The sequence below is a fragment of the Taudactylus pleione genome, unplaced genomic scaffold (genome assembly GCF_031769625.1).
Source record: "Taudactylus pleione unplaced genomic scaffold, aTauple2 ptg000396l, whole genome shotgun sequence".
Classification (NCBI taxonomy): domain Eukaryota; kingdom Metazoa; phylum Chordata; class Amphibia; order Anura; family Myobatrachidae; genus Taudactylus; species Taudactylus pleione.
This window is the reverse complement of record NW_028284797.1, coordinates 3,619,352-3,635,338: the sequence shown is the minus strand read 5'-3', so window position 1 is coordinate 3,635,338 and position 15,987 is coordinate 3,619,352. Positions and strand designations below refer to the sequence as shown.

Below are 15,987 nucleotides of genomic sequence, written 5' to 3'. Positions count from 1 at the left end.
CTGGTTTGGGCCTACCCCTGTCTCCCCCCACACTATACCCTGGGCACTGCACCTCAGTCATCTCCACCTGTCTTCTTTCTGTACTACCTGTCAGACCTGCCCTACCATCCTCCTCCAATGACCTATGACTATGGGAACCTTCCCTGTCACCTAGGCCTTCTCTCACCACCTTGTCCACTACCTTTTCCATAGTGATGGTGGACACATCACCAGCCTCTAAACTCCATGTGACATCCACCACGGGTAGGCTGCATGTCTTCCCCGATCTACTTGGCACAAGCAGGGGACCTTGCTCCCTATTTGGCCTATCCCCTTCTACCTTCCTGGCTACCCTGTATCTTAACCCTTCCCGCCAGATCAGACTCACTGCTGCTATCCCTGAAAGGCCGCTGCCAGCTTGGCCAGATATGCTTTCCAGATATGGGTCAGCAAGCTGAGCTTCCCTGAACTCCTGTCTGGGGCCCTCACTTCCTTCTAAGTAGGGACAGTCTAAAGGGGGACATGGGATGGGATCGCTAGGGTCAGTTTGGTTGAGGTCAGTCAAAGTGAAATCAGAGTGGTCACTCATACTCACCGCTGGAGTTGGCAAACCACTAGGGACAGGAGCATCACTGGGCACCCTCACAGGATCCAACGAGCCAGAACCAACATCCTCTACGTTGCTGGGGGACGTAGGCATACCAGAGGCAACAGGCATGCTGGGTAGATGTGCTGATCTAGCCACTGTAATCTTTTCCTCTGGGCTGGTTGATGCTGTGGTAAGCTGCACTGGAGGTTGCCTAACCACTGTGGTCTTTTCCTCTGGGCTGGGTTGTTCTGGTGCAGATGTAGACTGCGATCCGGAAACTTGACTCCGGGCTAGGGGTGTGCACCGGCCACTTTTCGTGGTTTGTGGTTTTGGTTTTGGATCTGGATCTTTCTTCGTGTTTTGGAGCTAGATTGGTTTTGCTAAAACCACCCTTCCGTGTTTTGGGTTCTGGGTTTTGTGTTTTAGATATGTATTTTTTTGAATAAAAGCATAAAAACAGCTAAAATCACAGAAATTTGTGGGTTTTTCTGCTCCTATGTTATTATTAACCTCAATAACCTTAATTTCCACTCATTTCCAGTCTATTCTGAACACATCACACCTCACAATAGTGTTTTTATGTCCAAAAGGTTGCACCGAGGTAGCTGGATGACTATGCTAAGCGACACGAGTGGGCAGCACAAACACGTGGCCCATCTAGGAGTGACACTGCAGTGGCAGACAGGATGGCAGTTTGAAAAACTAGGCAACAAACAGTACATAATGCAGTGAAAAAAAAGAGGTGCAGGATGGAATTGTCCTTGGGCCCTCCCACCCACCCTTATGTTGTATAAACAGGACATGCACACTTTAACAAACCAATCATTTCAGCGCCAGGGTCTGCCACACGACTGTGGCTGAAATGATTAGTTTGTTTGGGCCCCCACAAAACAAGCTGGCAATTAATCTGTCCCTGCACAAACTGGCTCTACAGAGGCAAGATGTCGTCCTCATCCTCCTCATCCACCAATTCCTCACCCTCTTCAGTGCTGTGTACATCCTCATCCTCAAAGAGTATTAATTTGTCCCTGCTGGAATCTACCACCACAGGTCCTCTATACGTTATGGAGGCTGGTCTCCCTGGAAGAGTTGATAATTCATTTTTATGAACATCATCTTCTCCACATTTTGTGGAAGCAACCTCCTACACCTTTTGCTGACAAGGTTCCCGGCTGCACTAAACACTCTTTCGGAGTACACACTGGAGGGGGGGCAACTCAGGTAAAATAGAGCCAGTTTGTACAGGGGTTTCCAAATTGCCTTTTTTTCCTGCCAGTACAGGTCTGACATGCCTACTTGGATGCTGTCACCGATGTAATCCTCCACCATTCTGTCAATGGTGACAGTACTGTCACTACATATGATAGACATGTCAGAAATTGTTGCCAGGTCCTTCAGTCCAAACCAGATGTCAAAACTTGGTACTGCCTGCCCTGCATCACCGCCAGCGGGTTGCTTAGGATACCTAAGTTTTTTCCTGGCAGCCCCAGTTGCGGGAGAAAATGAAGAAGGAGCTGTTGACGTGTCACGTTCCACTTCAGCTGACAGCGTTTTCACCAGCAGGTCTTTGCACCTCTGCAGGCATGTGTCAGCCAGAAAGAGAGACACCACATAGGCTTTAAACCTAGGATCGAGCACGGTGGCCAAAATGTAGTGGTCTGATTTCAACAGATTGACCACCCTGGAATCCTGGCAAAGTGAATGAAGGGCTTTATCCACAAGTCCCACATGCCGAGCAGAATCACTCCGTCTTAGCTCCTCCTTCACTTTCTCCAGCTGCTTCTGCAAAAGCCTGATGAGGGGAATGACCTGACTCAAGCTGGCAGTGTCTGAACTGACTTCATGTGTGGCAAGTTCGAAGGGCTGGAGAACCTTGCACAACACGGAAATCATTCTCCACTGCGCTTGAGTCAGGTGCATACCCCCTCCTTTGCCTATGTCATAGGTGGATGTATAGGCTTGAATGGCCTTTTGCTGCTCCTCCATCCTCTGAAGCATATAGAGGGTTGAGTTCCACCGCATCACAACCTCTTGCTTCAGGTGATGGCGGGGCAGGTTCATGAGTGTTTGCTGGTGCTCCAGTCTTTGGCACGCAGTTGCTGAATGGAGAAAGTGGCCAGAAATTTTTTGGGCCACCCAAAGCGTCTCCTGCACGCCCCTGTCGCTTTTCAGAAAATTCTGCACCACCAAGTTTATTTTGTCAGCAAAACATGGGACGTGCTGGAATTTGCCCAGATGTAATGCCCGCACAATATTGGTGGCATTGTCAGATATCACAAATCCCCAGGAGAGTCTAAGTGGGGTAAGCCACTGGGTGATGATTTCCCTCAGTTTCTCTAAGAGGTTGTCGGCGGTGTGCCTCTTACTGAAACCGGTGATACACAGCGTAGCCTGCCTTGGAACGAGCTGGTGTTTCTGAGATGCTGCTACTGGTGACGCTGCTGTTGTTGCTGCGTAAGGTGATACATCTACCCAGTGGGCTGTCACAGTCATATAGTCCTTAGTCTGCCCTGTTCCACTTGTCCACATGTCCACGGTTAAGTGGACATTGGGTACAACCTCATTTTTCAGGACACTGAGGACACTTTTTCTGATGTTTCTGTACAGTCTCGGTATCGCCTGCCTAGTGAAGTGGAATCTAGATGGGATTTGGAACCGGGGACACACTACCTCCATCAATTGTCTAAATCCCACTGCACTAATGGCGGATACCAGATGCACGTCTAACACCAACATAGCAGTCAAGGCCTCAGTTATCTGTTTTGCTTCAGGATGACTGCTGTCGTACTTCATCCTCCTCGCTAAGGACTGTTGGAGGGTCAATTGTTTAGTAAAAGTAGTGGTGTTCCTACTTCCTCTCTAGGATGATGAATGACTCCCAGCAGCAACAGCAGCAGCGGCATCAGTAGGCGTAGCAATGCAGGATCCTCCATAGGAATCCCGGATAGGAGAGTCAGCAGGGCCGGATTAAGGTCTGTGGGGGCCCCTGGGCAACAAACGTGTGGGGGCCCCTATCAATAAAAGTTTGTTTTTTTATAATTATATACAGTGTGTGTGTGTGTGTGTGTGTATATATATATATATATATATATATATAAATATGTGAAGATTAATACATATTATATTTGATATATAATATATCATATGTATGAGATATCCGAGTATATCAGAGTGTTTGTGTATAGAAAAAATAAAAAAATTTTATATCTATCTATTATATATATATATATATATATATATATCTCATCTCACCGGTGGACGCTGGCAGCCTTGCACTGTCTGTGCTGCATTTGCTGCCCAGTGTGACTCTGACGTCGGAGGAGGCTGCGGTGCCCAGGTTAAAGCTGCACTGAGTGGCATATTGTGGGTAATGCAAGTACAGGGCAGCCCTGGCATCTGCTGCTTCCAGTACCAGCTCCCCTGTTTGTGCCTTCATCAATGCCAACATAGTCTCTGGCGCTGTGTGATGCCAGCAGATGCCTTTGTGCTTTTATAGAACAGAAGCCTATTCATTGTCATAGCCAACCTCAAAATAAGTCTTGGGCATGCTGAGACTTGTTGTTGTTCCCCAGCATGGTGCCTAGGAAATGTGTAGACCCTGTTTGTTTACAGCTTTGGAGTACTGACCTCATAATGGTTCTGCAACCAGAGACCTTGCGTTGTTACCCAGGAAGTGCAGGTGCTCTGGGGCTGGCATTGAAGCAGCTGGGCAGTGGGTGCAGGGATCCCTGGTGTAGTGTGAGGGAATGAGATAGAACCCCTTCCGTCTGTGAAGCTTCTATGGCCGGGTGAAGGTGGAGCCATCAGGCTGGAGGCGGGCAGAGGAGGATCTGGAGACGGAGCCATCAGTGTGACTGACTGCTCTGTGCTCCGCAAAGGCTTATGGGAGGAGCTGCTGCGGCTTGGCATGCGCAGCAGCTCCCCTGTCAGCCATGTTTTTTTTTAACTGGCTGCCCGATCGGAGCTCAATCTCCGATCGCGGCAGCGGAAGCTCGGGGAGGGGAGGGTCAGTAAATGAAAGGCAGGCTGTGTGGATGCCGGCTACCAAAGGAGCATGCCTAGCGGGGACTGGCCTGGGGTCTTGGCAGCTCCATTAAGAAAAAAAAAGTTGATGTGGTCGGGGACATTGTGTGGGGGCCCCTTATGTGTGGGGGCCCCGGGACGATCGCCCCTGTCGCCCCGCCTATAATCCGGCCCTGAGAGTCAGTCATGCCAGTGACATGGCCTGCAGGACTACTTCCGATCCTGACTAAGGAGGAAATTGACGAGGAGGGAGTTGATGGTGTGGTTTGCAGGTGCTTGAATACAACAGGACAAAGGGATTTAGGTGTTCCTGGACTGCTTACGGTCTTAGCCAAAGTTTCTGAACTTGACAGTAACTTTTTATGAACGCGCTGCAGGTTATGTATAAGGGAGGATGTTCCTAGGTGGTTAACACCCCTACCCCTACTTATTTCACCTTTACATATGGTACATATGGCAAGACAGTTGTTGTACGGATTTGGATAGAAATATTGCCAGACCAAAGAGGTGGAATGTTTGGTCTTCTGCCCAGGCATGACCGTGATGGGGTTTTTCATCCCACAGACAACAACTGTCTCCCCCGGAGCCTGATTTAAACAAACCACATCTCCATCAGAATCCTCCTCACCAACTTCCTCCTCAGCGCCAGCTACACCAGTATCCTCATCCTGTTGTACTTCAACAGTGACATCTTCAATCTGCATATCAGCAAGTGGACTGTGGGTGCTCCTTTCAGCACTTGCAGGGGGTGTGCAAATGGTGGAAAGAGCCACCTCTTCCCGTCCAGTAATGGGAAGGTCAGGCATCGCAACCGCCACCACACTTGGACTCTCCTTGAGGATTTGTGATATCTTCTTAGAACGCACAGTTCTTCCCTGTGGTTTTGCCAGCTTTACGCGTTTGACTTTATAGTGGGAGGAGGGCTTCCATCGTCATGTGAAGCTGAACCATTAGTCGTGAACATAGCGATAGACCTTAGCCATTCCTTGCCACTCCGTGTGATATTGGCATATTGGCAAGTTTACGTTTCTCCTCAGATGATTTAAATGTTTTTTTTAAGAGCATTTTCCTGAACTTTGTCATTTGGGATTGTATATGCCCTCTACTATGACATTGGGCATCGGCCGTGGCAGACAACGTTGATGGCATGTTATCGTCTATGCCATGTCTAGCTTCAGCACTAGGAGGAAGTGGTTCTAGATCTTTACCTATTTTATTTTTATCTGAGAAATTTTGGTCCTCCATTTATGTTTTATATATATATATGCGGCTAAGGCGCACACAAACACAGAAAATATTTTTTTATTTTTGTTGGAGACTAGTGCACTTTGTGGGTTACACCACCCTTTAAGAAACGAGCCAGCCGGCTCTTTACTTAGGGGAAACAGGCGCACGCTTGGCGCTGCTCCTTTGTTGATGCACGTGCAGCTACAGTGCACACAATTCACAAAGACAGAAAAAAAAGAAAAAAATTTTATTTTAGTGGAGCGCACTTTGAGGGTTACACCACCCTTTAACAGACATATGCATGCTTGGCGCTGCTGCTTTGAGGATGCACGTACAGTGCACAGAATTCACAAACACAGAAGAAAATGTTTTTTTTTTTTGTTGGAGTGCACTTTGGGGGTTACAGACAGATGCACGCTTGGCGCTGCTGCATTGAGGATGCATGTACCAGTGCAGACAATTCACAAACACAGAAGAAAATGTTTTTATTTTTGTTGGAGTGCACTTTGGGGTTACACCACCCTTTAACAGACAGACGCATGCTTGGCGCTGCTGCTTTGAGGATGCACGTACAGTGCACACAATTCACAAACACAGAAAATATATATTTTTATTTGGAGTGCACTTTGGGGGTTACACCACCCTTTAACAGACGAGCCAGCTGGCTCTTTACTTATGACACAGGCACACGCTTGGCGTTACTTTGTTGATGCACATGCGGCCACAGTGTACACAATTCACAAACGCAGAAAATTATTTTTTATTTTGTTTGGAGTGCACTTTGGGGGTTACAGCACCCTTTAATGGTAAAGCCAGCCGGCCCTTTACTTATGACACAGGCGCACGCTTGGGCCTACTTTGTTGATGCACGTGCGGCCACATTGCACACAATTCACAAACACAGAAAATAATTTGTTATTTTGCTTGGAATGCACTTTGGGGGGTTACACCACCCTTTAACAGATGAGCCAGCCAGCCCTTTACTTATGACACAGGCGCACGGTTGGCGCTACTTTGTTGATGCGCGTGCGGCCACAGTGCACACAATTCACAAACACAGAAAATTATTTTTTATTTTGTTTGGAGTGCACTTTGGGGGTTACACCACCCTTTAACAGATGAGCCAGCTGGCCCTTTATTTATGACACAGGCGCACGCTTGGCACTACTTTGTTGATGCACGTGCGGACACAGTGCACACAATTCACTAACACAGAAAATATTTTTTTATTTTGGAGTGCACTTTGGGGGTTACAGCAAGCTTTAAAGGTCAAGCCAGCCAGCCCTTTTCTTATGACACATGCGCACGCTTGGCGCTACTTTGTTGATGCAGGTGCGGCCACAGTGCACACAATTCGTAAACACATTAAATATTTTTTTATTTTGGAGTGCACTTTGGGGGTCACAGCACCCTTTAAAGGTCAAGCCAGCCGGCACTTTACTTATGACACAAGCATACGCTTGGCGCTACTTTGTTGATGCATGTGCGGCCACGGTGCACACAATTCACAAACACAGAAATTTTTTTATTTTGTTTGTAGTGCACTTTGGGGGTTACACCACCCTTTAACAGACGAGCCAGCCGGCCCTTTACTTATGACACAGGCGCACGCTTGGCGCTACTTTGTTGATGCACGTGCAGCTACTGCGCACACAATTCACAAACACAGAAAAAAAAAATTTTTTGGGAGTGCACTTTGGGGGAGCATTCCTGATGCACAGATCACCCCTGGACAACACTACAGCACCCCTCTAGGACTACAGCCTTTATGGTACACTGCACAACACAGTCAAGCCAGCCCCTATAGACTTTGGAGTGGACACAGCCCCTATGGACAACTGACTGCACAACAGTGCTTGCTCTGAATCATGCCGTCCCTCATTTTTTTTTAGCGGCCTCCTGGCCGCTCGCATTGCTGTGGGTGACCACCCACAGCTATAGCGAGCAGCCAAAAAGATGGTTGCGATGGTCAAGTCCATCGCGACCATCAGGCTTGCGACAAGACCCTTGTCGTAGGGTGTCATCTGCCGCAAGCCCTAGAGTGCTTTCGGCTCTCTTGTGATGTCAGTGGGGCCGGCCCCAGACGGTAGGCGTTCCCATGGGAACACCTCCGTCTGGCCAGCCATGCCCCCGGCACGCCCACCAAATAGCCGTTGCTATCCGGGTCTCGCGCATGCGCACTGGGCCAACATCGACCCACTTGCGAGCGCTCAGCGCTCGCGAGCGGTTCTGAATCAGGCCCTGTGTTCCTATCTTTATAGGGACTTTTCAGAACCTTACACTGAGAAGAGATTTGACTTTTGAGCTCTATATTATTCAAAATAATATACTGTAGCTTTGTACTGCTTCAGCAGTATACAAGAGTATATGATGTTTATATATTAAGCAGGGTCGTAACTAGGGTTGTGCAAGCTGTGCCAACACCCAGGATGCAAGGCCCAGGGAGTGGTACTGTCACTGCCCCATGGCCCCTGCATCTGGCTACCAGGGTCCCTGAAACGGCACCTTGCAGCCAGTGTCGCTGCAGGGCTAGTTATTATTATTATTAAATTTTATTTATAGGGCGCCACAAGTGGTCTGCAGCGCCATACATACAGTAACGGGTACACAGAACATAACCAAAATATAAACAGAACACAAGTAACAATTAGCAACACAATTCTCCATACACAGTACAGCTCTGAAGGTGAAGGCTCATAGAAGTGCTAGAGAAGAAGGCTGTGAGACAGCCTTAAAACAGATTTACAGTAGATGAACTAAGGGCCTGATTCAGAGCTGAACGCTCTGACCAGAGCGCTCGCTCTGAATCAGGACCCTCCTCCATGAAAATGGAGCGGCCTCCCGGCCGCTCGCATAGCTGTGGGTTGTCACCCACAGCATATGCAAGCGGCCAAAAAGATGGTCGCGATGGTCTTGACCATCGCGACCATTGGACTTGCAATGGAGACACTGCGGTAGGGTCTCCCTGCCACAAGCCCTGGAGTGATTTTGGCTCTATCAGAGCCAAAATCACTCCCACTGACATCACTAGTGATGTCAGTGGGGCCGGCTTCAGACGGTAGGCGTTCCCATGGGAACGCCTCCATCTGGCAGGCACACCCCCGGCACGCCCACCAAAGGGGGCGTGCTGTCAATCAACATCAACAGCACGCCCCCTTTGGTGCGAGACCCGGAGTGATGGAAAGCCCGTCGCTCCCCGAGTCTCGCGCATGCGCACGACGGAGCTCCCTCCGTCATGCACATGTGCAGTGGGGAACATCGACCTGCTTGCGAGCGTACTGCCGCTCGCGAGCGGGTCTGAATGACCCCCTAAGTCATGGACATATAGGTTGAAAAAAAAATTTCCCTCAGTATTTGTTAGGATAAATTTAAATAAGTGTACTTAGAATGCTGCATTATTACAGTATGTCAGATCTCTGCTTGTATCGGAATTATGAGTATCAGGAAATGTATCTGATTGCCAATGCACATACTGTATTTGATTTTGATGCGGTCAGTATCCCGGCGTGCAGGATGCCGGTGCTTAGACTATTGGTGCAGAAATCCCAACACCTGTCAGAATTCCAGTGCCAGCATCTCGAAAGTAAGTAGCGTGGTTAGGGGGAGGGTTAGGGTTAAAGGTTAGGGTTAGGCATTGGGATAAGGTTAGACACTAAAAGGGGGAGGGTCAGGGTTAGGGTGCAGGTGGAGGTTGGGTTTAGGCAATAGGGGAGGTAAGGTTTAGGCACTGGGAAGGGAGAGTCAGGGGAGAGGGGTGGGTTAGAATACCGACCACAGGTGTAAGTATCCTAACCCTGTCAGGATGTCGGTGTTGGGATTTTGTCGCTGGGATCACGAGCTCTGGCATCCCGTACCCAACTCATTTGTTTTGTACGATGAAAATAAAGTATTTAATTCATTAATCAATTCAGTTAAGTTTTCTCAGGATCCAGGCACTGGTGAGATAAGTTTTATTAATCCACAGCACGTACCCAACAGTTGGCCAAGCATTATACGAGAAGTCTTGCATAATTCTACCCATATAATATCACAGCAGCGCACAAATGCCAATCTCTGATAGCTTACAATACAGAGACCAATCTATGGTGGCAAATGTGTAATTTAGAGGTTCTTTTCTGGAGGCTCATGTGCATAGGGTCAGAGCCAATTTCTTGGTTGCTCATGTACAGTATAGATAGACATTAGTTTGATAAGTGCACAGGTAGAGACCAATATATGACAATATTTACTTGTTAAAAAAAATATTTTCCAGCTGTGTAAAACATGGCTACATGGTCACAGGGGTTTCTATACATAAGCAAGCAATATATTTTCCAAATTGAAATGTTCTCTGGAGTATATAGTGTAGGAGCAGCATAAGTAATTGTATACATTTTACCATTGTTATCTCCTGGAAAAAATTATGATAATTTGGTCCATGGAAGATATGCTTAAATCATTTCATGATGTGATTACATTATCAAGCTGTCACTTGAGTATGCTATTATTACATGGGTACTCTGTTATCTCCCTAAAGTAAGCCTCTCTCTTTGTCCCTCAATATGCAGGCCATGTGACAGCATCCTGCACTTTGTGAAGAGTTCCAGCCAAGTAGAGATCACCACTACATTGATTGGTTAAAGGCCAGTGCCATCCACCAATCAATGTGCTACTAGTATCACACTGCATAGCTGCACTAAGTAGCTAAGAAGTAAGCAAAGGAAGCTGAATAGCCATTCTGATATGATATGATACAATAGCCATTCTGATTCTGATATGTGTATAAAACTGAATTGGTGGTACAAGGCATGGTCCTCTGCCTGCCTCTCGACTGACAGGAATATCAATGCAGGCTGTGACCACAGGATGGAAGAAAGCTTGAAAACATTAAAATTGCAATGCCACCATCTAAATAATCCATTTTCCCTATGGATTCACCTATGCCCTAGTCATGCATCTGAAATGACATTGCCCTAGGCAGTCACTGCAAATGGCAACAATGTGCACCTGGAATTTGTATTCAGGATTAGCATCTATTAACACATATTGCTTTTTTGTCACTTATAATTTTTCTGATTTTTCTAGGTACAAACAGTTACATTCTGAAGTATTCTGAAACAGTCTTGACTTCAGTCTTCAGCACTATGCTAGTTGTGGTTATTTTGACCATTCTTGCGTTCAGTTTGAAAAAGTATAAAAGGCGAAGATCCCAATACTCTCACCACCCTCTCCGTGAAAGTTCATATGAATCAGGTAAAGTCTAAAATTCTATACATATAAATACATTTGTAAGAAATAATTAATAGTTCTGTCATTGTTTTAATTTAATCTTTTCACTTAAATGTATCAGTGGAAGTACATAAAAAACATTAGAAAGTGCTTTGTCTACAAGTTTCTGCATTTTAGCTGCTAGGCGTTTTCAGAAAACCTGTGACATAATAGTCGCATCGCAGAGACAGCAAAACACAGTTGACAGTATACTAGAGACACTGTTTTGCGACTTTCACTGCATAGAAATCTGTTTTAGACACTTACAATGTCGTGGATGAAGCACAATGGAGCTTGGCGTAAGAAAAAGCTGCAGTCATAGCACAGATGTCGTGCATTAAATTAATCGGTGCCGTCTAGCAAAGTGGTTTTGTCACATCTAATTGTTTAATTTGTGCGACTAAGATGTAGGTCTGAGTGAAAAAAGATGTCCGGTGCGAGCTGAGTCACGCGGGATTTAGCGTGCCATGAAGAGCTGTTGGGCGCAACTGCGGCAATAGTGTTTGAGGGTACATGTATTTATATTCTCTTAATGCACATCTGTACAAAAAAGACTTGCACTTCCATCCATATGTAGATTTGGTTGTATCTTGTGCTTAGAACCCCATATGTACAGTATAGACAGCAAGATGTTGGAGGAAGGGGAAGTGCAAACATAAGCCACATACTTTAAGAAGGTTGTGGTATAATAGTTCAACAGTCAATAGGTCAACAGGCAATAGATCAACGTGGTCAAAAGGTCGACAGGGACAAAAGGTTGACTAGAAATGGTTGACAGTGCAGAAGGTTGACAGGGTTAAAAGTTTGACATATTGAAATGGATGACACATTTGAAATGGAATACATTTTTTTTGTAATTTAATTTTAATCCCAACCATCAAACTAATGTCTAACCCTAACACTCCCCCAGGTTCCTAAACCTAACCCTCCCACTAGTGTCCAAATCTAACCCTAGCCTAACCCTATCCCTCCCCATAGTGCCTAATTCTAACCCTAACCCTCACTGATGTGCCTAACCCCAATCTCAAAAATGTTGAAAAACCATGCAATAATATGTCGACCAATTGTGTGTTGACCATTTGAACATGTCAGCATTTATTCCCTGTCGACCTTCTGCACTGTCGATCATTTGTTAGTCGACCTCTTGTCCCTTTCGACCTTTTGACCATGTTGACCTATTGCCGGTCGACCCTCTGGTGTCGACCTATTGATTGTTGATCTTCCATCCGGATACCCTTTAAGGACATTTGTTATAAATGTAGCTTAAAAAGATCAGGTCACAGATGCATAAGCGCCTGTCAGGAGGCGTATACAGTATACTGCAGTCAACGATGCCTTGTGCAACATATCCACTGATTATGATTGGCTGATTGCGTTCTAATCCCTCCCAATGATAGTATATAAATTATTAGCATGGCAGGAAAAAATTCCATTTGATTTTAAAAGGGAAGACAACAAATGTTTGTACTTAATTAGTACTTTTATTTCTAACTGTATTTTACATGGTAAATATGACTTTAATATTTATATATAACATTGTTCAGACAATATTGTATGTGTCTCATGTCCAGACACTATTGCACAGTATGGGCCTGATGCAGAGCAGAATGCAATCCACACATAATGCCAGTGTTAACGTAGTTAAACAAGTTTTTGTAACTGCGCATGCAAGAAATGTTCTGAAAACTGATATGCACAAACGTGCTGTTGTGATTGAGATGGACGGTATTAGAAATGTTGTGGAAAAGTGATGGGCGTTCTTCCGCAGTGACTGGGAGATGGCTAGAAATTCAGTAGGTGTATTATAGGAGTGTCACAGGCATGTCAATGTAAGCAGCTGCATTACCAGCCACAGGCATAGGAGGCCATAGTCAGGGGTGCCGAGAGGAAGGGGAGCAGGTACAGATTACCGGGGCCCGGGCTTCCTGAGGGGCCCAGGTCCAGCCCCGCTCCCCCTCCCTCACAGCAGCCCAGCACACAGCGTGTGCTGAGCTGCAGTGGAGACTGCTGTGGCTGCTGAGCAGCAGCCACAGCAGTCTCCTTTTGCTGTGGGGGGGAGCGATCACACTGATCGCACCCCCCCTGGCTTTGAGCAGGGCTGAGGGGACCCAGAGCACCCCCCTCCCCAGCACGCAGCGCCGCTTCGCAGCGCTTCAAATCTTTTTTTTTCTGGAAGGGGGCGTGGCCACAACTCCCGTGATTAGGCCACGCCCCCTATTACCCGGGCCCGCCGAGGCTCTCAGCTGGCCTGGCCGTAGTCAACCAGAGAAACTGCATCTTCTATAGGGCAGGTGCAAGTTTACATTGAGTGATCAAAGGTGGCATACTGTATAAGGATGTAGCTATCAGTATTACAGCATGCACTCACACTAAAAGTGGGGGTCTCAGTCCTTGCACATTCGGCCACATGGATGTACACAAGGGACGGAGTTTTTAACGGCATTTGCAAAGAGTCATAGACAGGTGACTGCCAATAGAATCAGGCCATACAGTATGTATCTTATCTATGTGATGGATTATTACAGTATTATAGTGTGTGAACAAATTGGGTACTGTAACTTCAGCATTTACTAGTAACACAGTCGAACTATAACTCCTGGCATAAACCAAGTGCATACAGTATACTACTGTTTTATCCTTGCATAAAACTGGTGCACATGCTTCCCTGGCAGAGCTGCATCTTGACATGCATCTGACTCAGCATAGAACGCATGTTTTAACAGGTTCATATTATGAGACAGTTTTTTACATAAAACACATCCAACTCTAAGGGGACTATTTATAATTGGGGCCAACTAGCCCCCCGATAATTAAGTATCCAACTTCCCATGAGTTGTGGTGGTGAATACTTTTACAATTTAGTATTGCTCCAGTATGGGGCAGCTGCTATACAACAGACCTAACAAAATAGCGGTGTTACCTGCCAATCCAGGCCATTGCACATGCATGGCCTGAGGACATGCAGTGCAGGGGGCAGTGGAGGGATCTGATCAGATTCCTCTTTGCAAGTCAGCTTTCATTCCCATGGGAAGGTGCAGGGATCCAGTATTGGTTCCTGTAGGTAACCATTGGGCCCCATCTGGCTCTTGATAATGAATGGGCCCGTTATGGAATCATGACTAGGCCCCTAAAAGAGCCCCAATATGATTTATACTTTATGCCCGCCAATTGATCTGTCACATATTTGTAGTATTTGTTCTTTTATGGACTAAAAATTGCTTCTTTGAAGATTTGTTAACTTGTGTTAAACAAAACAGTGTTTCACAATGCTATGACTAACATGTTTGTGTTTTTTCTCCAGCCGATAGATATTCCCCACCTGATGATACATTAGTGATTTCTGGAGGACTGTATGATGCACCACAAATTTATAATCCTAACATGACAGTTTTAGAAGAGGATGAATCTCATCATGACTATGTGTCCTTTAGCTCAAGGCCAGGCCAATATAGACTAGAGTTCTTAACCGATGATAAGGACATTGATCCAGCTTTGAATTGTTCATTTAGAAATGTCTGATAAATGAGATATCCCACAACTGATGGGACCACATTTTTCAATATGAAAGATTCTATGAATTATTTGTATTAAATATTTATTTGAAAAATGTAGATTATTATCTACAGAAGAAGTAGTCTATCTTTCTTTAATTAAAAAATAAAGTAACTGCACTGTTATAACCTTATTTGGAGGAAACCTCTATAACATATTTTTTATTAAAAAACATATAAATGAAATGCAACAAGCATAGAAATAACAACCACATATACAGTAATATTAATATTAGCACTTGTAATTACTGGCTGCAGCATTTGCTGGCAGGCAGCAACTCAGTGGACACTCATTTAAGAATGTAGAATGGTAACTACGGCCATGGAATTTGGGGACATCTAATACAGTACCATATGTAACACTGCTAACTAATATTTTTAACATTAATAAGGACACCTAATGCTAATGACCTCATATGCTGCTGTGGGTTTTTTTTTATATAGATTCCAGCTGCTATTTCATTTTTATTCAAGTACCATTTATGCTGAACCTCTATGGTCATCTTATGGTTTTGCAAATCAATTGCTTGAACATTGATATTTGTGCCAACATCATTTGGATTTTGATTTAAATAATATAGAACTGATCTCAAATTCAGAATATACAGTAATTACAAATGCTAATACTAAAATTACTAATATTGCATATGATAATTTTATATGTGGTTAATGTTTCTACAATTGTTGCATTTAATATATATGGTTTTTAATAAAAAAATATATGTGATATTATAATTATACTGGTCTTTATAGAGGTTTCCTCCAAATAAGCTTAAATCAACGCAGTTACTTTGATTTTTATTATTATTTATGTGAGGTTGTCAATTAAATCTGTTTCCTACTGCAGGGGTGTTGTCAGTGAATGCAGGGGGAGGAAGGTGTGTGTCTAAGTGCGACTGGGTTGTTGTCAACGAATGCCTTTACTTTGGATCTTTGTTTATTTTTTTATGTTTAGTATACATCTAATGTGTACAGGGGTATAAGTTCATGCCAGGAGCCTTGATGTGAGATAGCTGTTGGTGCACCATCAGCTCGCATTCACTGCCAACACCCCAGTCCATGCAGCACTCACACACACTCCTCCTAACCCACATTTACTACCAACACCCCAGTCCATGCAGCACTCACACACACTCCTCCTAACCCACATTTACTACCAACACCTCAGTCCATGCAGCACTCACACACACTCCTCCTAACCCACATTTACTACCAACACCCCAGCAATACCCAGTCACACATTCTTCTAACTCTTGTATTCACTTTGAACACCCCAGCAGCCAGTGCCATAACAGGGTTCTATGCCACCCTGTGCTGGCACCACTCCCTCAACCCATGATGTCATGACATAATGTTATCCTCGGGGGTGGG

General features: G+C 45.3%; 1 protein-coding gene across 1 annotated transcript in view; it reads left to right on the top strand.

The window, feature by feature from the left end:
- The window catches only part of LOC148506780 (uncharacterized), a 49,563-nt gene extending 34,832 nt beyond the window's left edge, over positions 1 to 14,731 (top strand). The window contains exons 3-4 of the mRNA XM_088446297.1: positions 10,883 to 11,050; positions 14,367 to 14,731. Of these exons, the coding sequence (XP_088302423.1) occupies positions 10,883 to 11,050; positions 14,367 to 14,584 (386 nt within the window). The 3' untranslated portion in view covers positions 14,585 to 14,731. The remainder of the gene's footprint in view (positions 1 to 10,882; positions 11,051 to 14,366) is intronic.
- Positions 14,732 to 15,987: the final 1,256 nt, after the last annotated feature.